Genomic DNA, 27,083 nt, shown 5'->3' on the forward strand with positions numbered 1-27,083 from the left:
CATTTCTATCAGTATGGTCGATGTGCAGTGTCTGAGTGACAATGAATTGCGCAAGCACCTTAAGAAGCTTGGATTTGCACCTGGCCCAATAATACGTATGTTCACAGTTAAATATTAGGGGGTGTCCATTTGTTGCTTACAAACTACTTCCAAAGTTCAAATCAGAGCAGTACAGGTAGAAGGAACATATGCAGTAAAAGCCACTAAAAATATAAAGAGGAAAACAGAAGCCATATGGAGGGAAGATGTAAAAGACACCCCCTCCATCCTCCCCACCCCCATCCTTACAGATTGGGAGGGAGATGGGTATTTTTGTTTGTTTTGTTGTCTTATTTTGTTTCAACGCTGAAAACCCAATTATTACATTGGTCATCTTGACTTTTTGGATGTGCCCTATGTTTTCATTATCTCTATTGTCATAGACAACCATGTCCCACTTGCTCTCAGATGTATCCAGGACCTGGTTATTGATAATCTGTAGGCATCCCCTGATCCTATAATAGTAAGAGTGATCTGGGTAGCCGTGGGGTCCGCCTCACTGTTAAAAAGCCATAATTAGACAGTAACGTAAGGTCCTAGAAGAAAAGGTCCGTGTTACAAAATGACTTCTGAACCCTGTGTAGACAACAAGGAATAATTTAACTCTCCATGTTGTTTCTCAGCTTCCACAAGAAAAATGTATGAAAAAAAGTTAGTGCAATTGTTGGTCTCACCTCCCTGTGAACTGCCTGTCACGAAGAGACTTCAAAAGCTGCATGGACCTGAGGACAGCGATGACAACGAAGGTACCATTGTCTGCAGTGCTGCCAGATGGCAGCTTCACATTTATTAATGCCCTGTCCAGCATGGCTTACGCACTGTAAACGGTGTGCATGCTGACCTGTGAAATAGCTGTGTGGCCTCTTTTTTGCACAGAGCCTACAAAATAAGCCCCCCCCTCCCCGGGCTGCAGAAGAATCTGAACAGCAGTGTGTTTTCACAGGGAAGACACGGCTGGATGAGATGTTGGGGGCAGGACTAACCAGTGTGCTCATCCTTTACCTAACTAGACTCGGCTTTTGTGTGTGGATCCCTTAAACTCAGCTCCTATAGGCAGGGTTCCAGCCTCCTGGGAGGTCTGAAACTGATACGTTTCACTATGATTTTCTTTGGATTAGGTGATTTCATGCCCCAAAAGAAGAACGGATCAGCTTGTACTTCTCTGAACTTCTCACATACAAACTGCTGACAGTAGTTTTGGAGACTGAGTGCGTGGGTAGGAAGCTGTGGTCCCTGGAATCCCTTTCCTTTGCCTCCAGTGGCCTCGGCCTCAGGAAGCACACTATGTAATGTAGCATAAATCAAACGCCCACAGTAGTTTCTGTCTCCAGGTTTCTCAGAGGATGGCCTTGGAGGTCCCCATTATATATCCCGCAAACATTTCCTAGGAGTCCCCTGTGAGCCCAGGGAAACAGCTCCTAATGTGGCCACCCATGTCTTTTGGACAGGATATACATCAAGCCTTTTAATCCTCACAACACTTAGCCAAAGTCAGAAAGCTAGAGTGATGTGGTGGTTTGGAAATAAGTGGTTCCCAAGGATGTGGCACTATTAGAAGGTATGGCCTTGTTGAGGAAGTGTGTCACTGTAGGGGTGGGCTTTGAGGTCTCCTATGCTCAGGCTATGTCTAGTGATACAGTTTACTTCCTGTTGCCTGAAGGTTAAGATATAGAACTCTCAGCTCCTTCTCCAGCAACATGTCCGTCTGCATGTCATCATGTCCTACCAGCAATAGAACAGTGACTAAGACAAGAGACCAGCCCCAAATCGTATCACTGAGGAGTGGCCCTAGGAGATGAACATAGATTGGATATGACACGAAGAGCCAGACTACCTAGATTGACCACCACTCTCTGTCTAGCCTCACATAGCAAGAATTCAATGTATAGGGTTAGGATAAAAAAAAAAAAAAAAAGCCAGAACTACCTGTGTTGGAGGTATAGCTCAATGTAGGGCACTTGCCTCAGGTGTGCAAGGCCCTAAGAACCACCTGGACTCACAGACATGTGTACACATACACACACACACACACACACACACACACACACACACACACAGTGACAGAGCTGGGACTTGAACTCAGGACTGCCCTTTAAAATTGTGCTTTTTACCTGATGGCCTATACTTGATGAACAGATTGCATTTTGGAGCATGTGTGATCTATACAAAAGGATAATTTTCCCTACTTACTATCAGCTCAAATTAAATAGTGCAAGTGCTCTCTGGAAAAAAAAAAATGTTGACATTGGATGGACACAGATTTCTTCAATAGGCACAGCCAGCTCATTTGGAAAAGACCATGGGATTTAGGGATAGACCCCACTGGCCAGTAGGTAGGCCAGGGTACAAGTAACAGTAGGAAAAGTAGCTGTCTCAGACTGGGGTCTTCTCTGATTCCTGCCCTCAGAAGAAGCTGAGGGAGCTAGTTCATCCATAGAAACTGTTAAGGGCTGCCCATGAAGTCAAAGCTATGGCCAGCTCAAGCTAGTTCAAGCCAGGGGCCCCCTTCCCCCTACCCCTGCAGTTCCCAGGACATGTGAGTTTCTGCTGGGACTGAAGAAACTTGCATTCCTTTGGCGAGCTTGACTATTTTCAGCTGGGTCTACCAGATGTCAGATTCCAGGTGGGAGGGAGATTCTACTTGTCATGAAGTCCCGGGTTGTCAGCCACCAATGCTTGCTCCAATCACAAAACTATCCCCCACAGAAGGCCCGAATTGTGTTTTTAAGGTCAAGTTTGTCACCAGAAGCTTCCCAGTGCCATTGGAATGAATTTGAGTTTATGTAGGAAATGATCCTACATCTGTCTCAGCTTGGACCTAGGTCACAAAAGTGCCTGCTGGGGTGAGGGGTAGGACAGCAATGACAGGATTCTTCTTATTTTCACCCATTGTCTTGATCAGTGGGTGGACTTAGCTTTAATTCTTCGGCCTCTTTTGTTTTTCTGAGGGGGCAGATGGGAGACTGGATTTGACTGTGTAGTAGCCCAAGGTCTGGAACTCACTATATCGACCAGGATGATTTTGGGCTTGCAGTGATCCTCCTGCCTCAGCCTCACTACTGATGGGATTACAGGTGTGTAATGGCCACCAACCTCTTCTCAAGCTTGTTAGATGTCTCGCTTGATACGTATTCATTACCCTGATCTGCAGGAGCACGTCTGTAACCCTATCTCTGTGGAGGCCGAGACAGGCGGGCCTCAGCAGGGACTCGGAGCCTGGAATAAATGGTGTAATCCTGCTTCAAAACAGCAAATGAAAAATAAAATGCCTCTGTGAATCGCACGGCTGAGTGCACGTCAGCATGGCACCCTCCTTTACATCCCCCAGTGTCCTTATGGGCTGCTTTCTGCTGCTGGCTGTCCCACTACTCAGAAAGCCACTGGCTTCCTCTTCTTCAGGGTGCTGTTTTAGATAGGAGGCAGAAAGTCCTTCCTCTCCTGGCATTCAGGGACACACAAGGCTCACAGCTGGTTTGCAGTGAATATGCTAGACTGAAAACAGCTGCCCAGAGAGCAGCCTGCTAGCTTATGTCTCTCAGAGGCATGCAAACAGGACAGCCAGCAGAGTCCCCCAGGAGGCCTGAGTTTCCCTCAGCTCCTGCAGCTCTGGAGGAAGACTCTTTTCTCCATAAAGGAAGGGAGGGCACTGTGAATTTCTTCCCCTCATGAATGCACACTGTGGCTGAGAAACAAAATAAAAAGCAGTGTTTATTTCTTCTGCTATCCTGTATGTTCGCATGGCCTATTTTCTCTGTTTGTATCCCCAGATCCAGCAGTAAATATCGTTTTGAAAGGAAATATCAAATTCTCAAAGGACAAAGTCAAAGAATGCAAAAAAGTATGTACTAATGCGTGAACACTTCTACATATGTGTAGAATTTGCCTTTTCAGATATGAAGTCGTCCACTCTAATTTGTTAAGAGTCCTGAGGTCCTAGTCTAAAGCTGATCTCTTAGTGAAAAAATCTTGCCTTTTGAAATGATATTTGTGTTCTAGCCAAAACCCAGAGTATCATTGTTTCTGTTGCCCCGTAGTCACACGGGTCCTACCCTTCAAGCCTCACACTGTTCCCTCAACATTTATGAACAGAACTGGGTTCTAGGTCCACTGTGAGCACAGGATAAATGAGTCTCTAGTCTCCTCTCTTGGACAGCCAGATGTTGGGATGTGGCTGGAGGTCAAGCGTGTGTGTGTGTGTGTGTGTGTGTGTGTGTGTGTGTGTGTGTGTGTGTGGTCCCTCAGGAGAGACCTGGCTGGTTTAGGGGCCCTGGCCACCGTCGGCTTGGGCACACTTTGGGGAAACCAGTTAGCTGCATCCAACAGATCCTGCCTGCCTGGGGTTTGTCATGAGAAGGCAGGCCATCAGCATCTAGCGTGGCATAGAACAGCATTCCCTGAGGAATTCTCGCATTTGCTTCTTCTGATGCTCTTTGTCCCTAACTATTTCAAGGGCTGCCAGGTTCCTCTGCTTCTCAGCCTCGCCACTCTGAGGGTTCCTTCCTATCAGCTTGCTCTCTAGATGTCATGCTTGAGGTCTTCAGCTCTGGCCCTTTCCTACCTTTTGGGCTTCCCTTGACACCTGCTCCTGTGATAACTCCTCCAAGACCTTCTCAGGCACGGGCCTGTGACAGGCAGGGTTTATACAGTCTCTAAACTTCCTTCCTCCCTGTGCCCAGTCAACAAGCAATCCCTCACAATCATGAATATTTTGCAGGTTGGAGGGATGTCTTCGTACCTGGCCACATGACCACTCCCCTGCTACTGTACAGGATAGATGTGAGGAGCAAACACATTCCCACTCCTATCCAGCTGCACAGGAGGTCTCTGCTTACTGCTCGTCATCACTGCCCAGGCTTAAGAGTTCAGGGCCAGATGTTTCCTATCTTTGCTATCAGCACACAGGAAACCGAAATGGGAGAACAGTGAGCTAGCCTGGGCTACATGGCAAGACCCTATCTCAAAAAATACCAACCAGCCAGCCAGCCAGCCAGCCAGCCAGCCAGCCAGCCAAGCAAGAAACCTGGGATTGCCCATGCAACTCAGCAGTAAACACTGACTAGAATATACAAGCCCTGGGTTCCACCCCAGGCCTCCACCCCACTGAAAAGAAATCCTCTTCTTACCACTACCCTAACCTCCACCTGTATTGTTACCAGTTTATTTGAACAATTGTGAAATCTCTCAAAGCGGGTTCTGCCCCTGACTTCCCCCAGTTCCAGTGTAGATCTACCATCAGAGGCTTAGTAACCCCACTTACCTGTTCTGCCCCTCAGAGACACTGAGGTACTTCCTGTCGCTTTTATCCCTCCTCACCCAGGGGATGCACCTGGTGTGTTCCCTACAGCATCTCCACGCCAGCTGGTCCTTGAAGCTGGGGTCCTTGCCATTCTTCTCATACCCTGCTCTTTTTCTCCCTGTTAAGATCCTGTGATTTTGTAAGAGCTGCTTCAGAGGCCACTCGTGTGAATCCCTTTGAAATGACACTCTATCCCATTCATTAGCTGAGCCCTCACAGGGTCTTGCACCTGACAGGAGCCTAAAATGTACTCACCAAGCCTATCACACAGTTTTAGCAACAAATAGGTTAGTTGCAATTGGATTCTGGGATTTAAACTACCTGCAGAATTTAAATGCATGAAAAGAAACCCCGGGTAATCAGGGCTGGAGCGGCAGCCTCCCATTCAGAAACAGTTCCGATTTGAAGAAGTGATTCTGAGCGAGCGTAGCATTTTCTGAAAGGGTTTTTAAAAAGTCTACTAAATGGCTCACTAAAGGAACCTTTTCTATTCACTAAAACCCCAGTTCCTGAGAAAACCCTTTTGTCTAGGTCTTACAAAGATGGTTACGGTGGAAAAAGCCACCTTCTTACTTGAAACACCTAAGAGAGCAAACAGCGGCCTGTGGTCTTTGCTTTACATAAACCCGAGACAAAGCCGCATCGATATTTTCAACTGGAAATAGAATTAAATGGAAAGTTGATGATGGCACAGAATCTTTTCATGGGAAGGATTTATGTAAGCTGTTTTGATGCTTCAGAAGGCCTCCATGACATCTGCCCCACTTTATATCTGGAAGTAAATGCAAACACGCATTTAGGGGTTCTTGTATGAATTATTTGGAGCAGTGGTCTTCACCAAATAATCTTGTCAGTGCATAATAAGGGATGGTTTGTCCTTTCATTTTAGTAGGTCCCCAGTGAAGTACAGCCATCTTGAGATTTGGATTATGACAGTTGCAACGGCCTGCTTAAAACATAGTGAACATATATTTCGTCAAACCACTTACATAGCCTGCAGATTTGGCCATTAAGATGACCCAGAAAGCCAGATCAGGGCTAGGGCGCAGTCCAGTGATAAAGCACATGTCTAGCAAAGAAGACCAGCGAGCAAGGTCCCCGTGTAGAAGTTGGTAGCCCTTTCATCAGACAGGAACCAGACATCTTTCTAGTGCTGGGGTGAGAGCTAGGTTTGCATGTGCAACTCGGGCTCCCTGTCTCCTCCTTCAGAAGGGTTTATGGTTGACTGTGACAGAGCTAACAGGCTTCACTGGCAGCTTGTATAGGGTGGGATGTGAGAAAGGTGCCTGCCTGTGTGATTCATCACCCCAAACAGGATGAAGAGAGAATTTGGGTACTAGTCAGGAGAGTAAGGCGGAGTCTTACATGGTCACCTGGAGGTAGTTCCAAGGACTTATGTGTGTACACCTCACCTCGAGAGGGATGCTGTAGCCAAAAGCCAAGGGCAGGGGCAAACCGGTAGGGCCTTGTGGAATATTAATTTAAGATGTGTTACATTTGTTTATGCTGTAGAACATTTGTTTAATGATACAAGGGTGTGTTGTGTTCTTTTTTGTGTAGGAAGTTTATTGGGGGAATGAAAGGGAATACGGGAAGGGAAGAGAGGGGAGAGAGGAGAGAGAGAGAGAGAAAGTTGCATTTTTTTTTTCAAGACAGGTTTTCCCTGTGTAACAGTCTTAGCTGTCCTGGAACTTACTCTGTAAGCCAGGCTGTCCTCGAACTCACAGAGATCCTCCCGAGTGCTGGGATTAAAGGAGTGTGCTACCATTGCCCAGCAAGAGAGGCAAAGTTTCTATGCTGAAGAAACCTTTTTGTTTTTGAGACAGCATCTCACTATACGGCCCTGGTTGACTGGAATTAGCTGTGTGGATTAGGCTGGCCTTGAATTCACAGAGATCCACTTGCCTTTGCCTGAAGTGCTGGGATTAAGGGTGTTTGCCACCATGCCCAGCTCTGAATAAACTTTAAAATGTGCTCTAGATGCAAAAAAGTCATATAAAAAACTATGGGCACTAGAGACAGACTGCCAGGGCTCAACCTCAGCTCTGCCACTCACTTGGCTAAACCCCCAGCCCTGTTGTGTGTGAGCTCACCACCTGTAAGTAGGCTAATAATGATTTCTGCCTTGTAATGCCTTGTGGAGGTGGAGTTCAAGCATATAAATCCGACTGGGGGTATAGCTTGTAGCAGAGTAGTTATGCCATCTAATAAAAGATACTTAGCTACAAATGAAGGCTATTGTTTTTGTTAGCAGGATTGGTCTATAAAAAGCACACTATTTAATTAGCTTCAATACACAATAACACAGTGGAAAAAAAAATAAGTTAAGGGAAATAAGATCTTCAGCACGGAGCTCAGAATGCTGCAGAATATGACTTATCAAAGTGCCTAGAGGAATATTTATATAAGTAAATAATCAGGCATGATTAAAGACTGCTTTCTGTATGCAAGGGAGCCAGACAGAAAAGTCTAGTGTATATAAGCAAGGCATGGTGGCACACACCAAAAACCCTACTAATTAGAGAATTTACAAAAGTCTCTATTGTGGGAATTCAACAGACTCGTGAATACAGGGCAAGATGGAGGCCACTGTGGGTCCAGCTGCCATGTCCAGCCTTCCCACCCAGGGGAGATGTGAACAACCACAAGGCTTGCTTCTGCTCCAACCTCCCAGGAGAGTGAGAGAAATCATTCTTCCTTATAAGAGATCACATCTGTACACAGAAGCCACTCCCTAAGTCTGGTACCCCAAAACTATTGGCTAACGAATTCCCATACTTCCCCCTTTTGTCTAAATAAGGTTCTAAACCTAATACAAAACTATGTATATTAAGAACAAACATCAAGTATTGTCCAAGAGAAAGGAAGGATAATAACACACACAAAAATAGAACTATAAACATCAAGCAAGAAACACAAACACATACTAAAAAATGTTCAGGCTGTGGGTAATAGGTAAATAGCAGAGATTATTCCAATAGCTGTCCTGTCCTGAGGAGTCAAAGTCTTGTACCTAAAATGTCTCAACTAAGATATGAGAGGATAGTAACTGTGACTACCTAGTCTTCAACCCCATTAAAGACCTGAGAAGGAAAATAATATTATCCAAGTAAGCAGGAAGTGCAAGAAAGCCATTCCCCAAAGGTGTAAAAAAAAAAAAAAAAAAAAAAAAAAAAAAAGACAGAAACAGCTGGCTACCTGGACAGTCACCCAAAGTCTCTTAGCAATGTTGGGGCAACCAACTTTGGTTGTAGGCTTAGAATATCTGACAGGCCATTTTCAGAAGAAGGGAAATTAGCAAGACTATCCTAACCTGTCTTGGCAAGACTCAGCAGTCACTTTTCCTTACATCCTGCTGCTTATCCAGTTTGGGCAGCATGCACACTGTCAGCAATTGAGGTAAGGGCAGTTCTTTGCCCAAAAGGCCAGTTATGCCAAGAAGAAAAGTTCCATGTGGAATGTCTCAGAAATGGCTTGGTGCTGCCAGGAGCAGCTGTGTTTCATGTCAACAGAACTCTAAATTATTGAAGCATTTAAATGCTTTATTCTGTAGGTCTCCGAAGTGTTTAAAGATAGCCTATCTATTCGGAGTACATGTCTGTGCATATGTCATACTATGAGTATGACAAACACAGGTCACTATAACCGATATAAATTACAGACTAAAGTTTCCCATTATAAAAATAAAGTCTTTAAACAGATGTGCAGCATGAGGACAATGACCTCAAAATTGTAATAATATATGATCAGAGGTATAATTCAATATGACAAAAACATCCTTAAATTGTATCAATATACTAATATCTAAAGCAAATACAGAGACATACATATATACAGCATGACAAAAATAATCTTACATTTGTGTTCAAAAACATTGTAAACAGAAATAGAAACATATACAATATAACAAATATAACTTTGAATTTGTATCAATATGCAAATTATCTTAGAAATTTAAAAATAATTTTACATATGTATCAATATACAAGTCTATAACAATGTAAATTGTCTATAAATAATAGTTGCTAAAATAGTTTACAAGTAGATACACTAATCTACCTTGTTATCTATCTAGTCCCCCTTTTTTATGTACCAAACAACATTTGGTATATAAATGTTGTTTGGTATATATAGGGGCAAATAACATTATGCCCCTAACCCTATAATAAATTATAACCAGCCCTGAGAAAAACCAAAGCCATCCTTCTCAGTTGTTGGGAAGAGGGGACAGCATTTGTTTTCCCAACTGTTTTTGGGGAAACAATATCTCAGTGGGATCCTGTAAAAACAAAACAAAACAAAAAAACAAAACAAGCAAAAAACCTAAAACAATGGTTAAGACTCAAGAGGAACAGACCAGTGGTGGCCTGAACCTTTAATCCCAGCACTCGGGGTGGCAGAGGCAAGCGGATCTCTGTGAGTTCAGTGCCAGGATAGGTTCCAAAGCTACACAGAAAAACCCTGTCTCAAAAAAAAAAAAAAAAAAAAAAAAAAAAAGGCTCAAGAGGAAGAGCTGTAACATTTGTAGCCAGTTTCTGTGTAAGGTTTATCTGAAGTTCTGGCTACAGTGTTGTAAGAAGGTGGACCATCTCAGCTGGGCAATTTGAAATTGTCTTTTAGTCCAAAGCTGATCCTTGAGTGGTATTTATCAGCTCGATGGCATTATTATGAACCAGGTAGAATCATTGTTGTGGGGCCCCATCCTCTTCCTGGAGACCTTAGAGATTGATGTTAAGAAAATTTCTTGTTCACTGTCAAAACTTAAACATTACTAATATCAAAATGGAAAGTTTAAATTTTTGATAGATATGCATTCAAAAAAAGGTTCCATAGAGACAGAAAAAAAAGTATGGAGAGAAGTAGAATTTTGAGAAGATAACAGAGTTTTGACAAAAGTCCCTAGATATTTGGTTTTCTTTTGTCCCAGAACCTACCACTTAAGAGCTTGAGTCAGAAGCACTCCAAATTCAAGGCTAGCCTAAGCTACATAATAAGACACTGACTCAAAAAAAAAAAAAAAAAAAAAAAAAGAACAACCAAAAAAGGCTTATGTGCCCCCTGGTGTTCAAATGCCTTAATCTTGTAACTACATCCTTTTCCATTTCTTTGAACACTTTACAATTGTTACTTTGTAATAATGTTACAGCTACAGAGTTGTTACAGAGTAGTATAAAGAACTGTGTTGTTACTATGTATCACTTTTGGAGCTGCAGTTGTTACTAAGTACCATTTTTGCTGTGTGTTGGGTTGTGTCTCTGAACTCTCTTGAGAACCAACTGTAGACATGAAGCCTCCAGCCCTTGGGTAGGCAATCTGGTGACCGCAAAGGAACCCCCCTATGACACTCCGGAGATCCACCTAGGGCCAACCCCACCTCCCAGTGCACAGACCCTACCAGGCTTTTACTATTGTCTCAACAGCATCCCTTTGCTTTCTGGTCTACTGTCATTCCAGAAACACCTCTCACATCTAGTTGTCTGGTCGTATACTCGTATTTTTGCTCAATTTTCTATTTTTTTTCCTATGTAAAGTGTCTTCCTGGTCACAGTGGCTGCCTCCTCTGCATAACTCCCTCGCTGTGCGCTGTGCTCGCTGCCTTCTTGACCTCTGCTCATGCTAGCACTCTCTGAGGTCCTCCCCTCCTCCCCTCACCGCCCTGCCTTGGTTCCAGAGTGCGCCACACCTAGTTCCCCAGGCCTTGGTTCCAGAGTGCGCCACACCTAGTTCCCCAGGCACTCAGGACCCTCCCCCCAGCCTTGCTGTTCCGTCCTTTTGCTCACATTCCTGTGTCTCTGTCTACTCCCTCCGTGTAGAGGGCACATGGGAAACCAGGGGAGGAAAAAAATCTTCCAGGTTACGCCAATATAAAAATGTTAACACTTCAATAGGATTTTAATTCTCTGTGTCTTAATGTCTATTTTGCCTTATAAGATACCTTGTGGGCCTACAATTAGCATGTGCAGGGTTAAATGTTCCTGTCAGAAGGCCCAGTGAGACAAGGGAATGTGTGGTAAATGGCCTCAATTAAGTGTGTGGATCAAGTAGCGTGTTCTAGAAGACCGATGTTAAACATCACTGTAATAGTTTGTTAATTAACTGAAAAACATTCTTATTCCCGATAGGAGCTGTATACTCTAGCTGGGTTCAAGTGAAGTGTAAATTGCATATTCTATAACTACTTAATAAGCCTTCTCTTCTCACCCTTGACATATGCTAATGGCAGCTAGCTGCCATCTTGGCAAGGAATGCAATTTAGCCTCAACATCCTACCTTAAAAACACCGGCTTTCCAGGAATGGGATTTTATGTGAGTTTCCCACTAACCTGTTGATTCCTTTCTATGTAAAAGAAACCAGTCAATGAACTGAAATGGCAGCAGGCAAACACGGGAAAGTCAAACTCTGGTTGTAAATCCTGGAAGATGCTAATTAAGGTAAACCTATCTATGTTCCTAAAACTGAATAGTAGTGTCCTCTACTATTAGGAACACATGACTTAGGGTGTCTTTCCTGTCCCTTCCTTCTAGGACTATAGCCATACTGACTTTACTGTCATTTCCTTTCCAAGAGCATACATCTATCTTCATTTTATCAGAAGGGATTCCCTGGTGCCCTTCCCATAGGGCACTCAGGACAGCAGCTCCATGGGCACTGGACACCATTCCTCCTAACTCCGGGGCCCAGGTGTGATTTATTGAAGATAACTATTGATTGTGGAATTTCCTCCATGAAAAGCTTCTTGGCTCTCTTTAGAGAAATGTACAGGAAGAAGATGACACACCCAAGAACACAGAGGAAGCTAGAAGAAAAACTGGAAATAAAATTTCTATTCCCAATTTCTATCCAGTTCTAAGTGACCAAGGAGGAAAGGTGTCCTTAGTGATGAAAGTGCTCCCCCTGGTGTCTACATTTAGGTATTGAAAGAAGACTTGGGTAGCAAAGGCCTCTTTCTGATGATTGATTCCTCTAGTTGGTGGACCCTTCCAATCACACACCAAGGTCGAAGCAACTAATCTATGAAAATGAATTTCTGGAATTTTCCTAAGTGGAGAGTAAAAAAGCTGAGTCTAGTACTTTTGATACTTGTTTATAAAACATATTATGGTTTGAAAAGAAACCCTCCATCCACATATTCTGTTAATCGGTGTGATGATAGCACACCCTTCAGCCCCAGCTCTTGGAAGGCAGAGAAGGCCTGGTCCATGCATGTTGTTTGAGGACAGCCAGGGCTACATAGTGAGGCCTTGTCTCAAAATGAATCAACAACACTGTTCTAAATCATCAAAATTTAGCATTGCTAGATTTAATTTGACCTTAGTTTTAGGTTTTGAGACAGGGTTTCTCTGTGTGGCCCTGGCTGTCCTGGAACTCCCTCTGTAGACAAGAATGGCCTGGAGAACTCACAGAGATCCACCTGCCTCTGCTTCCTGGGTGCTGTGATTAAAGGCGTGTGCCACCACCACCTGGCTGCTAGATTTAAGTGTGGTGGTGGGATGTGTTATTCATGATTGTAACTGGATTTCTCTTATTTCTAATAAGATTGGACTTCTTTTCTCATATTAATTGGTCACTTTTTTCCCCATGTAAGAGATGGCTGTTTATGTCGTTTGCTCATTTCTATTAGATTGTGTGCCTTATTGGCTTATAGGTGTGATTTAGATATTGTGCTTACCAGCTGCTTGTTAGTGCTGGGTATAGCACATACCTTTTGCTCATTTTTGGTTTGTCTTTTCACTCTTTTCAACCTGTTTTTACACCAAGTGCTGACAGCAAAAAACTTAATCCCAGTACCCAGAGGCAGAGGCAGTTGTATCTCTGTGGGTTCGAGGCCAGCCTGGTCTTCAAAATCGGTTCCAGGACAGTCAGAGTCTTCAAAACAAAAACAAAAAAAGCTTCATTTTGAAATTACTTCAATTTATAGAAAGTTCCCCAAAAGAGCACCTATGTGGCTGTCACCCAGATTTGCCCATTGTTTGTTTATTTGTGGTGTGGGGGGGGGAGACAGTGGTGGGGGGTGGTAAACAAGCACCGGGCAGCCAGAGGTTGATGTTGAGGGTCTTTCTCAATTGTTCCAGGCCTTTTTTTTTTTTTTTTTTTTTTTTTTGGTACAGGGTCTCATTGAACCTGGAGCTTGCCATTTGGCTACGGCAGCTGCCACAGAGCTGCAGGGACCTGCTTGTGTCTCTGTCCCTGCGGTGCTGGGGTTACAGATGAGCCATGCCTTCTTACATGTATGTTGGGGACTTGAATGCAGGTCCTCATGCTTGCATGACGAGCACTTTACCCACTGTGGTGACTTGAACGAGGTTCATGTATTTGAATACTTGTTCCCCCTTAGCAAGACTGTTTGGAAGGACCAGGGGGTGTGGCCTTGTTGTGGGGGAAGCTTGCCACTGGGGACAGGTTTTGAGGTTTCAAGAGCTCATGCCATTCCTAGTCTTTCTCTTCGTCTTGTGCTTGTAGATAAGGATGTAGCTCTCGGCTACTGCTCCAGTGCCTGCCTGCCCGCTGCCTTGCTCCCTCTCACTATGATGGTCATGAACTCTAACCCTCTGAGACAGTGAGCCACAAATAAATGCTTCTATAAGCTGCCTTATCACAGCAATAGAAAAGCCGCCAAGACACCCACTGAGCATCCCTCCAGCCCCCAAACAGTAACATTTGATTGTGAGGAAACCCAAACACCGCCTTACCGTTGCACAGTTCACAGGAGGTTAGTGCATTCAGAATGTGGAACCAGAACCTTGGTCTAAAATAAAACTCCTTTGTGCAGTGAAGCCTGCATTCCCCAGTCTCTTCCCCGACTGACCATGCTGCAGCTGCTCACCTGCCCTCTGATTCAGTGGCTGTACCCCTTCTGGACGGTTCATATAAATCGAACCCTTTGGTGTGTGACTTTTTTTTTTGTCTGCCTGCATGTCAGAAGAGGGCACCAGATCTCATTACAGGTGGTTGTGAGCCACCATATATGGTGCTGGGAATTGAACTCAGGACCTCTGGAATAGCAGTTAGTGCTCTTAACTGCTTAGCCGTCTCTCCAGCCCCCTCCTCTTTTCTTGTCTTGTTTTCTGTTTTTGTTTGTTTGCTTTTAAAGACAGAGTTCCAAGTAGCTAAGTCTGGCCTTTTACTGGCTGTGTAGCTGAGGATGGCCTTGAACTGCTGACCCTCCTACCTCTACCCCTCTGTGCTGGGATTACAGATGTGTGCCTTCTGCCTGGTTTTGGATTGAACTTGCCTTTATGTATTCTAGGTAAACACTCTACATCTCCCTCATTTACACACACACACACACACACACACACACACACACACAGCCCCTAGTGGTGAGGTCGATTGCTTTGAATTCCTCCTGTGACTAGTGATATTTTGATATTTTGAAAATTCCCGTTAGTGAGTTCGTTTCTCTGCCGATGCAATAAGCCACATCCAGCAGAACTAATGAGACCTGGTTTAATAAGCAGAGCAAACTCCCACCTGGGTGATCTCAGGGGAGGCAGGAAGGAAATCACAGGGCAAGTCCGGGGACTGGGTCTTTAACACCCTGCGGGCATGGCCCTGAGCATCTTAAGGGGAGGAGCTGCTGCTTGCTGAAGGAGGGGTCTGGAGAGAGAGAGAGAGAGAGAGAGAGAGAGAGAGGAGAGGGGTGGAAGCTAAACAATTGGGCAGGGTTTGGAATTGGGGGGGGGTGTGAGAACAGGAATGGAGATTCCCAACAACAATGAGTGTATTTTTGTTGCTTTCTTGCTTGCCTCAGTTTCCAAATCCTTTACTCATCTTCTTGGTTTGTTTAGTTCTTGTTTTGATTGGTTGGTTTTGTTTTTTTGGTTTTTTTGTTTTGTTTTGTTTTTTGAGACAGGATTTCTTTGTGTAGTCCTGGCTGGCCTACAATTTACTGTGTCATCCAGGCTGGCCTTGAACTTGAGATCTACCTGCCACTGCCTCCCAAGTGCTGGGATTAAAGGCACATGCCCCCACCATGCAGCTTCCTTAAAAGGGGATTTTATTCTTGTGTTTGTTGGGATGTCAAAACTCTTTACATAGTGTGATTTTTTTTTTTTTTTTTTTGGTCAGAATATGACTTTAAACAGTCTTCCTCACCCTGTCTACCCCTCACTTTCTCCATGACCCCTGTGGTGCAGAAGGCTTCAGAGGTCACGTGGTGTTTCTTGACTGGATTTCTCCAGGCCTTTCCGCTCTGATTCCTCTTTTATCAAGCCTGGGCCACTTCCAGACATTATTTATTTGCGCCTCCTTCCAGGCTCCCTCCACCCTTTCCTTTCAGAGATTCTGAAGAGGCAGCATTAGGCATTTTCTTAAGGCTCCCCATGACTCTGAGACCCAGCTAATGTTTCTTGGTCTGCTCTCTCTGTTCTCTGGTGATTTCTATTTCTCTGTCTTGGAATTCACGGATTCATGCAGCGAGGCTTTCTTTTCTTTTAATTCATTTCCAAAATTCCCACTTGGCTGTTTTCCATACATTCTGTTTCTCTGTAGAGAATCTTTTTCTATTTGTCTCAGACATGTTCAGTGAAGCACGGTTTGATGGTTGCTTTAGACCCCTGCTGAGGTAATTGCAGGGTCTGTACCATCTCAGTGCCGGTGGCTATTTAGTCCGTGTTTACAGGGTTCTGGAGCCCAGGCTAGGAAATTGGAGTTCTCCTGCTGAGCCGGCTGACTCTGAATCTCATATAAACCTTCTGCTTGGCATACCTCTCTGACTCTGAGGTGTCTGGGCTGCCAGATTCAGGTAAAAGTCCAGATTAACCACTGGGAACACCTGGTGTGTGTGTGTGTACACACGTGCATATGTGTAGAAGGTCTCACACACAGGCATGAAGTTCCAGGGACTGATGGGCTATTTGCCTGAGGTGGGGCAATTTCTACCAGAATGTTTTCTTTCTTACTAGGTTGTCTCTTCATGACTTTTCTGAGAGCTCTTTGGAGGGCTGCATTAGTGGGCATTTCCAAGGTTACAACTTCTCCAGCATGCTATTCTGAATATGTGAGGCGAAGACATAGTTCATAGACCTGTCAGTGCTCTGCTCTTGTGGTCTGCCTTCCAATGGCTTTCTCCACAAAGACGTTTGTGTGCCTGTTTCATGTATAATGTCTGGGGGTGTGGCCTGTCCCTGGCCAAGACATCCATATACTCTACCATGGAACAGTCCATCCCTTTCCATCTGTAGTGTGCCGGTCGCGTGCCGATTTTCCATAGATGCACTTGTTTGTTTGATTGCTTTTTTAAAAAGATTTATTTATTATGTATTGCTAGGTTAACTTTTAATCTTTTGTTGCTATTGAAAACAGCATCTTATATTTATTTATTTTGTAGTACTATTGTTGTTGTTGTGAGGCAGCAAGGTCTTGTTTAATCCAGGCTGGACTTGAACCCAATGTGTAGCCAAGGATGGCTGTTAACTTCTGACCCGCCTGCTTCCATCCGCCGAGTTGCTGGGATTACAGGCATTCGAACTCAGGGCTCCATGCATTCTAGGCAAATTTCTACCAACTGAGCTACCTTGACCCACTCATTTCAATTTTATTTTGAGACTGGGTCTCATCGAGGTACCCAGGCTGGCACTGATCTTTCTCTATAGTCCCGGCAGGTTTTGGATTTCCTTTAATTTTGAACATGCTTTTATTTAATTAATTTATGTGTGTGCATGTTTGGATGTGTATGTGAAGATCAGAGGACAAGTTGTGGGTGGGAGTTGATTGTCCCTGACTGTGTGGGTAGTGGAGATTGAACTGTGTCCTCAGGCTTGGCAGCAAGGGCCTTGGCTCAGCATGCCATCTTGCCGACTCAGGCTTGGGCCTTCCTACGCTCCTGACTCCATCCTGACTTCAACACAGATAAAGTGACAGCCTTGTGTCGCTAGGCCTTGCTGGGAACAATGGTTTTGAAAAAGAGTTTTGAATTGCTCCTTGCTGGTGCAGAGAAGTGAAACTGAGTTGATAATTTAAAATTTTAAAATATTGTCTCATTGTTAAATGTGTGTGAGTGCTTGGCTGCATGCTGACTAGCTTTATGTCAGCTTTAACGCAAGCTAGAGTCATCTGAGAGGAGGAACCCTCAGTTGAGAAAAATGTCTCCATAAGATAGGGCTGTAGGCAAGCCTGTAGAGCATTTTCTTAATTAGTGACTGATGGGGGAGGACCCAGCCCATTGTGGGTAGTATCATCGTTGGGCTGGTGGACCCCGGATTGATAAGAAAGCTCTGACCAAGCTTTGAGGAGCAAGCCACTAAACAATACCCCTTCCGTGGCCTCTGCATCAGCTCCTGACTCTCAGGTTCCTGCCCTGACTTCCCTCAGCCATGGCCTGTTATCTGGAAGTTTAAACTGAAATAACCTCTTTCCTTCTCAAGTTGCTTTTGGTCCTGATGTTTTACCAGAGCAATAGAAACCCTAACTAAGGCAGCCTGCATGTGTATATTTGCACCATATACATTCTTGATGCCTGCACAAACCAGAAGAGGGCGTTGGATTCCCTGGAACTGGATTTACAGGAAATTGCGAGCCTCTGTGTAGGCAGTAGGAATCGAACCTGGGCCCTCTGGAAGAGCAGCCAGTGCTCTTAGCTGCTAAGATGTCTCTCCAGCCCCGTAATTGTAACCCCCCCCCCCCTGTAGAATCTATAGAATTAGATTGTAATTCAATTCTGCACCTTGAATTTCTGTTTCTCTTTGTTGCACTGCACTGGCTGAGACTTCTTTGTTACAATATTGAACAGGAACAGGGCGGTGAGCACTTTCTCCTTGGCCCTGATAATCCTATTTCACCTGGGAGCATTAGTTTTCATGTGTTTTAGGAGACAGCTTTGGCCAAGCCAAAGCAGCCCTGGTCAGAATCACTTTGAATGCTGACGTCATGATGCATTTCATGCTGAGCCACTGCAGTTACTGTTAAAGCTTTTACCTTAATTCAGAAGTCCCTGGGTGGTGTCAGCCTTGCTATGTAGCCCACCCTGGCTTTGAACTCCTGAATGCTGCCATTGTAAATGTGGCTTCAGCTTCTTCGTGAAACTTAATTTTAACAAGATTCAGGTAAAAATGGCCGAGTAGAAGTGGGGTGTTATTATGAGAACGTTGGCTATAATCTCTTTAGTGAATGAGGGATTTGGGATTAATCCAATAATTTTGAGACAGGGTCTCACGATGTAGCTCTGGCTGTCCTGGAACTCTCTTTGTAGATCAGGCTGGCCTCAGACTCACAGAGATCCTCCTGCTTCTGCCTCCTGGGTGCTTGGATTAAAGGCGTGCACCACCACTGCACGCCATTAACCTAACTTTAAAGTGCTGTAAATCAGAAGGACATTTTGTTGTTGTTCCTCCTGAGAACTGCTCATAACTTCAGGTTTGCTACACCATCTGTGTAAATGTCCAGTTCTACTTATAAACCATGTACATAACAGAGCACTGATGAACTAGAGTGGCTAGGAACTGTGTCATGTTTCAGTTGGAGCAACTGCCATGTCCAAGCCCTAGAGCAGCTTAAACCAAGCATAAGGGCAAGAAGTCCCTGGAAAAACAGGAACAAGGAAGGGCAGAAATTTGTCCAGCTCCTTTCTTCACTTCTGTGATTGGAGGTGTCAGCCCATGAACTTTTTGACTAGCTTTGCGTCCAAGGTCTAAAAAGCATTTGAAAATGCAACCTTGTGCTTCTCTGTGGACAATTAGTGGTGGCTTTAGTTAAGTTAGACCAGTTTTCAAAACATCAAGGCATAATCTGGGTATGGTGTCCCATACCTTTAAACCCAGCACTCAGGAGGCAGAGACAGGGAGATCTGTGAGTTCGAGGCCAGCCTGATCTACAGCACAAGTTCCAGGATGGCCAGGGATACACAGAGAAACCCTGCCTCAAGAAAACAAACAAACAAAAAACAAGTGTAAGTTTTAAGAGTTATTTTTATTTTTAATTGTGTGTCTTGGGGTGAGGGGGGTCATGCACTTGGAGCCCATGGAGGCTAGAGACTTTGATCTGGAGTTACTGATAGCTGGGACATGGGTGCTGGCAGTCAAACTCAGGCCCTCTGGTAGAACAGTTCCTACTCATGATCACCAAGCCATTTCTCCAGCCCCAAATGTGACTCCCTCGGGGCAAAAGACTTAATGAGAATAGATTATTGTTCATTCTGCCGACCCAGTGTTTTGCAATTAGAAAATAACACCGGGTGATTCAGTGTCTCATATACAATCCAATTTCAGAGTCAACATGACATCCTTGAAGTAGGCCAGAATTAGCCAGAAGTTCGCCAGGGAAAGTCTCGAGAAAAAGACTATTTCTCAGAAATTTCAGAAATGCCTAGGAACAGAACTAATAGCTGTAAATATTGCTCCCACTGGAAAATAATGATGTGGTAACTTATTAATTAATGGAAAGTTTAAAGAAATGTTCTGATGTGTTTTCAATGACAAATTTTCTAGTAGAAAAAAACAGCCTTCAAAGGTTTGAAGCCTTAAAATATCTGGGTTTAAGATGTGAACATCAGAGCGGCTGCTGAGTTCAGTCAGAACGTTTTTCCCCAGCATGCTCGAAGCTATGGCTTCCATCCTTAGTGCCACAGTTGAGCCTACAGCTTCCGTCCTTAGTGCCACAGAAGCAACAACAAGAAACAAAGAAAGAAGAAAACCAAGTTTTAAGATCTAACTAGGCCCTTTATTGATTGTGTTAGGGCAAATCATTTAACGTCTTGGGTTTCTATTTCTTCATCTACAAAACAGTGTCCATAATTACTTCCTGGGATCTTAGAAGGAATAAGAGAAGGGAGGGACACCGAATCCCGAAGATAATAGCTGTTCAGAACATACTGTTTTCAACTGCCTAATGGAGCTACACGGTCTTACTGTCTGGTACAGTAATGCTGAGCAAGGACTTGGCTGTGTGGCTGAGGCTGCTTCCCAGTACCATGACCTCACCAGCTATGTAGCCAGAGCAAGCTGCTGACATGCTTCCGTTTCCTCCTCTGTGTGTGGGCAAGCCTGGTGGAAGCCCCTTCCTCATAGGCTAGCCTTGAGATTGAGTTTATTTATGCAGCTAGTATCACAGAGGGAATGCATGGCTTATTTTATCAGCGCGTCTCTGATGTCTTGTATTTACTATGACAGCCATGGCCAGCGCTGGGCTCCTGATAAGCAGGATTCTCTGACTCGAATTCAGGGGCGTAGAGCAGAGAAGCAAAGGAGACCACACACTCCCCCTGCTCTGCACCTCTTTTATGGTTGTTTTGCTAAGTCTCCAGCAAGAGAGGTGGCCCGCACTTCAGAGACAGAGGCAGGTGGATACCTGTGAGTTTTAGGCCAGCCTGGAACTCAGACCAAGTCCCAGGACAGTCAGGGCTATATAAAGAGGCCCTGTTGTCAAAAATAAATAAATAAATAAATAAATCAGAAAGAAAGAAAGAAAGGGAAAAAAAAGTTTTGTCTGTAGTCCAGTCTGGTCTTGAACTTGATCATCTTACCTCAGCCTCCGGTGTGCTACCATTCCAGGTGTGTACCACCACGCCCAGGCCAGCACTGGGCTCTGATTGCCTTATTGATTCCATGGGGGGAAAAGAAGCATGGATAGGTTGGGCATGGTGGCGCACACCTTTAATCCCAGCACTCAGAAAGCAGAGGCAGGCGGAACTCTTGAGTTTGCAGGGCAGTCTGATCTACTGAGTGAGTCCCAGAACAGCCAGGGCTACACAGAGAAACTCTGTCTGGGGGTGGGGGGAGGAAATATAAATCAGCTACAGACACCAACTGTTACAAAGCTCGGTTTTGTTTTGTTTTTGTTCTTTTCTTCTAGGCGTATTTGTATGAGGATGTAGTGTGTGGACAGCTGACATTGCTGTGTGTGAAAGATTTCCTACTGTTTGCCAGTGGACATACTGGCGACCCTTCTGCTGAGATAGTCTTTACAACATTGTTGGTAGTTCAGTCGTGGTTCTGATGCTACACATTCAAGTGGACAGGCTATAATTACTCTATATTGGAAAAAAAAGTCTACCCTTTACATCACCAGAACCCTATATGTGAATGGGATACACATATGTGTGTGTATATGTACTACATATCAAATCAATTTATTTAAAAATAAGGTAGACCAGCACTCAGGAGGTAGAGGCAGGACGATCTCTGTGAGTTCGCGGCCATGGTCAGTTCCAGGACAGCCATGGCTGCAGAGAGAGACCCTGTCTCAAAACAAACTAAAACTGGGATAGACTAGTGTCTGATCCACATCTGCAGTCCCGGCTTGTCAGATGGCTTGACTCCAGGGATCCAGCCATTCTGGACAACATTGCAAGTTGTCATCTCAACAAGAAGGGAAGGAAAGGAATAAACGAGCTAAAACTACTTAGGACAGGAAGAAAAAGGAGGGAGTATCTGATTGCCTGAGAGCCGTGAAATCCTGTAATTTTATTTTGCAGTAGACTTCTATCCGTAGTGCTTTATTTAAACTTCCTATTTCTATCTTCAAGAAAAAAGTGGTGTGCGACGGGCGGGCGTGTGGAGGCTCGCTACACGATTGTCTACTTTCCTGTGTGTTTAAATTCTTCCTAAAAGTCAAAGGCTTTTAAAAATGGAATTTGCTCAACAAAAAGATTTTCCAGTACCCGCGGGAACAGCGCAAGATAGCTCTTGCTGGGCACACGTGGCTGTGTGTGGGGGACCTTGCAGGAGAACTGTGCCTGAGAACCGTGCCTGAGAACCGGTGTTTAGGAGGTGGGGGGGGGGGGAGGACCAGCAGTCCCATGAGCAGACGGAAGCACAGCGGCAGACCCTGCATCCGGGCCCCTGCTGAGAGACCCTCTTTGAAGGACAGAGGAGGGAGGGGCCGAAGACTGCAGCCTTCCCATGCTCACAACCAGGTGGAGCCGTTACACCTGGCCCTACCAGGCCAAAGCCCTTGGAACTGCAGATGGGTCTGTGACAGTCCAGTCACCACTTTAGACGTGCCGGTGAGCATCCTGACAGTATTCAGAGACCAAGGTGCTTTGCCCTGGGAACCTCTAGATGCCACTGTCCCCTTTGTTGTCCCCTGTGCCACACACCCATGCCCAGCCTCTCTGGTCTTACGGTCCCCTTGGTTTGCCTTGGGTTATTGTTCTGTTGGGGTAGCCAGCCCTCCTTTTTGGTCAGTGATTGGTTGTTTGTCCTGTACATCAGACAGCGCACCGGTGGTGGGAAGCCTATTCTTTCTCAAGTCCCAGGGCTCTAGGGGGACAAGAGGAACAGGACATAGCGCCGTGATAGCCAGCTGACCAAGATCTAACCAATGGCGTGCTTACACAGGATCTTCCATGACTGTGGTTTGGATAGTGTGTGGTCTCAGTAGCCACAGACCTCCTGACATGTCAGTAAAACACAACACACCAAAAGGAGAGCTAGCTCAGTGCTTAAGAACACTTCCTTCCCTTCCAGGGGACCTGGGTTCAGTCCCAAGCACCCACATGGTGGTTCACAACTGTCTCTCGTTCCAGAGAACCCAACACCTTCTGGCCTCCTTGGGCAAGGCACAAGCATGGTGTGTATTCACATACTCAGGAATGTATATACACATGTTAAATGAATAAGAAGATAAGGAAATAAATATTTTTAACAGCACAGCAATGCAAATGGATCCATATCTAGTGCCACACACAAAACTCAAGTCCAAATGGAACAAAGACCTCAATAAAATTCATCCACATTGAACCTCATAGAAGAGAAAGTGGGAAATACATTTGAACACATAGGTACAGGAGACCACTTCCTAAATGAAACACCAGTAGCACAGACACTCAGAGCAACAATTAATAAATGGGACCTCCTGAAACTGAGAAGCTTCTGTAAAGCAAAGAACACGGTCAACGGCTCCCTACAGAATGGGAAAAGATATTCACCAACCCCCACATCTGACAGAGGGCTGATCGCCAAAATATACAAAGAACTCAAGAAACTAGAAATCAAACTACCAAATAATCCAATTAAAAAATGGGTTACAGTTCTAAACAGAGACTTCTCAATAGAGCAATCTCAAATGGTGGAAAGACACTTAAGGAAATGCTCAACATCTTGTCATCAAGGAAATGCAAATCAAAACCACTGATCAGATTGGCTAAAATAAAAAACACCGTGATAGCTTATGCTGGAGAGGATGTGGAGAAAGACAAACACTCCTCCATTGCTGGTGGGAGTGCAAACTTGTACATCTGCTGTGGAAATCAGTATGGTGACCTCTCTGAAAATTAGGGATCAACCTACCTCAAGACCCTGCAACATCACTGGTGAGCATATACACAAAGGAGGAACACTCACATCACAAGGACATTTGCTCAACTATGTTCTTAGCAACATTATTTGAATAGTCAGATCTTGGAAACAGCCTAGATGCCCCTCAACTGGAGGATGGATAAAGAAATGTGGTATATTTATATAATGGAGTACTACTCAGCAGTAAGAAACAATGACATCCTAAAATGCTCAGACAAATGAACAGGACTAGAATAAACCATCTTAATGAGGTAATCCAAAACCAGAAAGAAAAATATGGTATGTACTCACTCAAAGTGGATATAAAACAAAAGATACCCAGCCTACAATCCATAACTCCAGAGAAGCTAGAACCCTCTTCAAGAAACAGATGGAAGCAGATGCAGAAATCCATAATTAACCAATGGGCCAAACTCCCGGAGTACAATCTAAGTGAGGGAGGAGCGATAATATGAACAAAGGAGTCAAGATCATGATGGGGAAACCCACAGAATCAGCTGACCCGAGCTAGTGAGAGATCACTGACTCAGGCCTGACAAATGGGAAACTTGCATAAGACGGAACTAGACTCCCTTAATATAGGTGACAATGGTGTGACTGGGATGGTATGTGAGGCCACTGGCAGTGGATCCAAGACCTAACACTAATGCACAGACTGACTTAGTGGAGCCCATTCTGTATGGAGAGACGCCTTGCCCAGCCTGGACACAGGAGTGTGGGGGTGGGGAGGAGCCTTGGTCCTGCCTCAATGAGATGATGGGACAGACTTAGTAGACTTCCTAGGGGAGGCCTTACCCTCTCCAAGGAGGAGATAGGCGGTGGAGGGAGGGGGGGCGGGAGGAGAGGAGAGAGGGGGAACTGGGATGGGAATGTAAAAAATAAATTAATAAAATAAAAAATTATGCCCCCCAAAAAACTCACAACAAATGTTTTCTGAGTAGATAAATAAAAATTCTGGTTAAGTACACTACAATGTATGTATGTTAAGGCCACAGAGCACGAGTTAAGTACACTATAACCTGTGTCGGTTAGAACCACAGAACACAGGCTAAGTATACTATAACATATTTTAGGTTAGAGCTACAGGACACATGTTAAGTGCTCCTAAGTGCTGAGCCATCTCTCTAGTCCCCAAAGGTTTTTTTTTTTTTTTTTTTTTTTTGTTAAAAAACAAAGACAGGGGCTGGAAAGATTGCTCCGTGTTTAAGAGCACATCTTGCCCTTGCAGAGGACCTGAGTTTGGTACCCAGAACCCTATGTCTGGCAGCTCACAACCACCTATAACTCCAGCTCCAGGGGATCTGACACCCTCTTCAGGCCTCCCTGGGCCCCTGTACACATAAGACAGACAGACAGACATACACACACACAGAAATGAAAGTAAGTCTTTGTAAAAAGAAAACTTAGTTGTTCCAAGTTATGCAAAATCTCTTAAAGAGAAATGGTTCATTTCCTACGTTGTTTTTCTAGCATTTGTTTACAGACAACATATTTTCAATTATTTACATAGAAATGACATGCTTATTTGTTTAAGTGGAAGAAAAAAAAAAACAAAAAACAAAATTCCAAGCCACAATTTAGAAAAGAAGAGGAAAGACAGGAAATGGATTTAATGCTCAGTAACAGAATGGTGTTTTCACCACGTGACCAAGTCACCCAGGTGTCTACTGTCCTGTGAGTCACTGAAGTAAAATGGCGCTTTTGGTGGCCACCCAGGAAAGACAAACTCAAATATTTAAACTTGGGCCAGTTTTCAGATTGATTTTTTTTCCGACATAAAAACCAAGTTACAGGACATTGCAAATAAATTATTGTTGGTATTTTCTTTTTATATCAGAGACCCGAGGCTTCTACTAATAAAAGAAGAGTCTTAGACATCTACTACCTGAGCCAGAAGCCCACAAAGGGAGGCAGGTAAAGCCTGATATTACTGTGTCCTAGGGCCTTGGGCATGCTAGCCAAGAGCTCTACCCTGAACTGCATGCCCAGCCTCAGGTAACACCTTTGGTAACATAAGAAGACATAGGTATTATTGGGAGGTGGGATTCATTATACAGATGCCTGTGAAGGTTTTGAACCTAAGGAGAGCCGGCTGAGAAAGAAGACAGACTTGTGAAAGGCATAATTTCAAAGCCAAAGTCTGTATCTCATCATTCATATTTGGTGATTAAAATAACCGGTGTTGGAAGAGGGAGGGTGTTGACAGGGTATCAAAAGTCTCAAGGAACATAGACCAGACCCCAAGTCTGTCCTTTGTAGTCATCTGGCTGTGTTTTGGAAACTGGATAAGAGCTAGAATTTTAAAAGGAACATGGCTCTGATAAAAGCTAGACTATAGGTGAGTTTATTAGCCAGAAGTGGGGTCTAAGGTGTAGTTCGGTGGGAGAGCGTGAGGTCCTGGGTCCAAATGCCAACCAATGGCTCAACCAAACAACAACCCTCATTATGTTCTAGAAAATTCCATAACTATTTTCTTTGGGGGGTGGGGGTGTTTAAGACATGGTCACACGTATTGCAGCTGCTTTGAGTTTGCTCTTTAGCTAAGGATGACTTTTAACTTCTGACCCTTCTGCCTTCCCTGGTTAACGTTCTCTAACTTCTGAGGAGACATTAATTAGTCTTGCAGGATTAGATTAGCCAGAACTTCAGGTCAAAGGTTACACAGGCGGGTACCTAGTGCTAAACCTAGTGCTGATTTTTAAGGAAGATGGTAGACACTTTTATGTCTACTTGGAATGGTGTTGCTGGGTCTGTGCAGACAGGAAGACAGGGCCTGTTAAGACTCTGTGTCACGTGTAAAGCTTCCCATTGGGGAACCAGAGACCCAAGGTCCCTGGAGGCAGACTTTGCCAGCACTGAGTGTTTCAAAGGCCGTTAGCAGTGGAAGGAAATGCTCTGCTGTATTGAGAGCCATCCCTTGGGCTGACATGGGTTGATAGATTTGGATCTTAGCACAGGTTTTCAGCGGGTCTAGGGCTGCTCCCATGGGGCACCAGGTTGCACACATTTCCCTAAGAAGTGATCAGGAAGCAGCTGATTACAATCTTAGGAGCCTCTGAAATGTCCCCTCAGGTGTGCTGCAAGACCCATTCCGAGGAGTGGTCACAGGTGTGTCACCAAAGAGGACTTCTGCCAAGAGACCCAGAACCCGGAGAGCAGCCTTCTGTGCCAGAGCCCTGGCAACAGCTTCCCATGGAGCTTGAAGCTGGCCATCCTGGGCATTTTCATCATTGTATTGTTCGTCTACATAACTATAGAAAAGAAGCCGTTCTTGAGTTAAACCCTTTAGGAGCAAAGCAGAAGGGCCAGGGCTACAGCCAGGCAGCCCCCCCTAACCCCTGCCCTGAAGACTCCCCGCCCTACACTGGCTCTCCTGGGCTGTATCTGGGTTCAGCTAGGTGGAGGAGCAAGGGCAGAACCAGGCAGCTAGGTACATGATGGTCTGTGAGTCAAGTAAGCCATCATTAAAGGTGCTAACACATCAGAGGCTCTTCTGTAAAGGGAACTGCCTGGG

General features: G+C 44.7%; 1 protein-coding gene across 1 annotated transcript; it reads left to right on the forward strand.

Moving 5' to 3' along the window:
* Positions 1-27,083, forward strand: Lemd1 (LEM domain containing 1). The gene is made up of 6 exons (XM_051204037.1): positions 1-95; positions 663-785; positions 3,807-3,877; positions 11,684-11,767; positions 25,407-25,483; positions 26,642-27,083. Exons 1-6 carry the CDS (start codon positions 14-16, stop codon positions 26,847-26,849), a joined length of 645 nt encoding a protein of 214 aa, XP_051059994.1. The 5' UTR covers positions 1-13; the 3' UTR covers positions 26,850-27,083.

This window comes from Phodopus roborovskii, unplaced genomic scaffold (genome assembly GCF_943737965.1).
Source record: "Phodopus roborovskii unplaced genomic scaffold, PHOROB, whole genome shotgun sequence".
Classification (NCBI taxonomy): domain Eukaryota; kingdom Metazoa; phylum Chordata; class Mammalia; order Rodentia; family Cricetidae; genus Phodopus; species Phodopus roborovskii.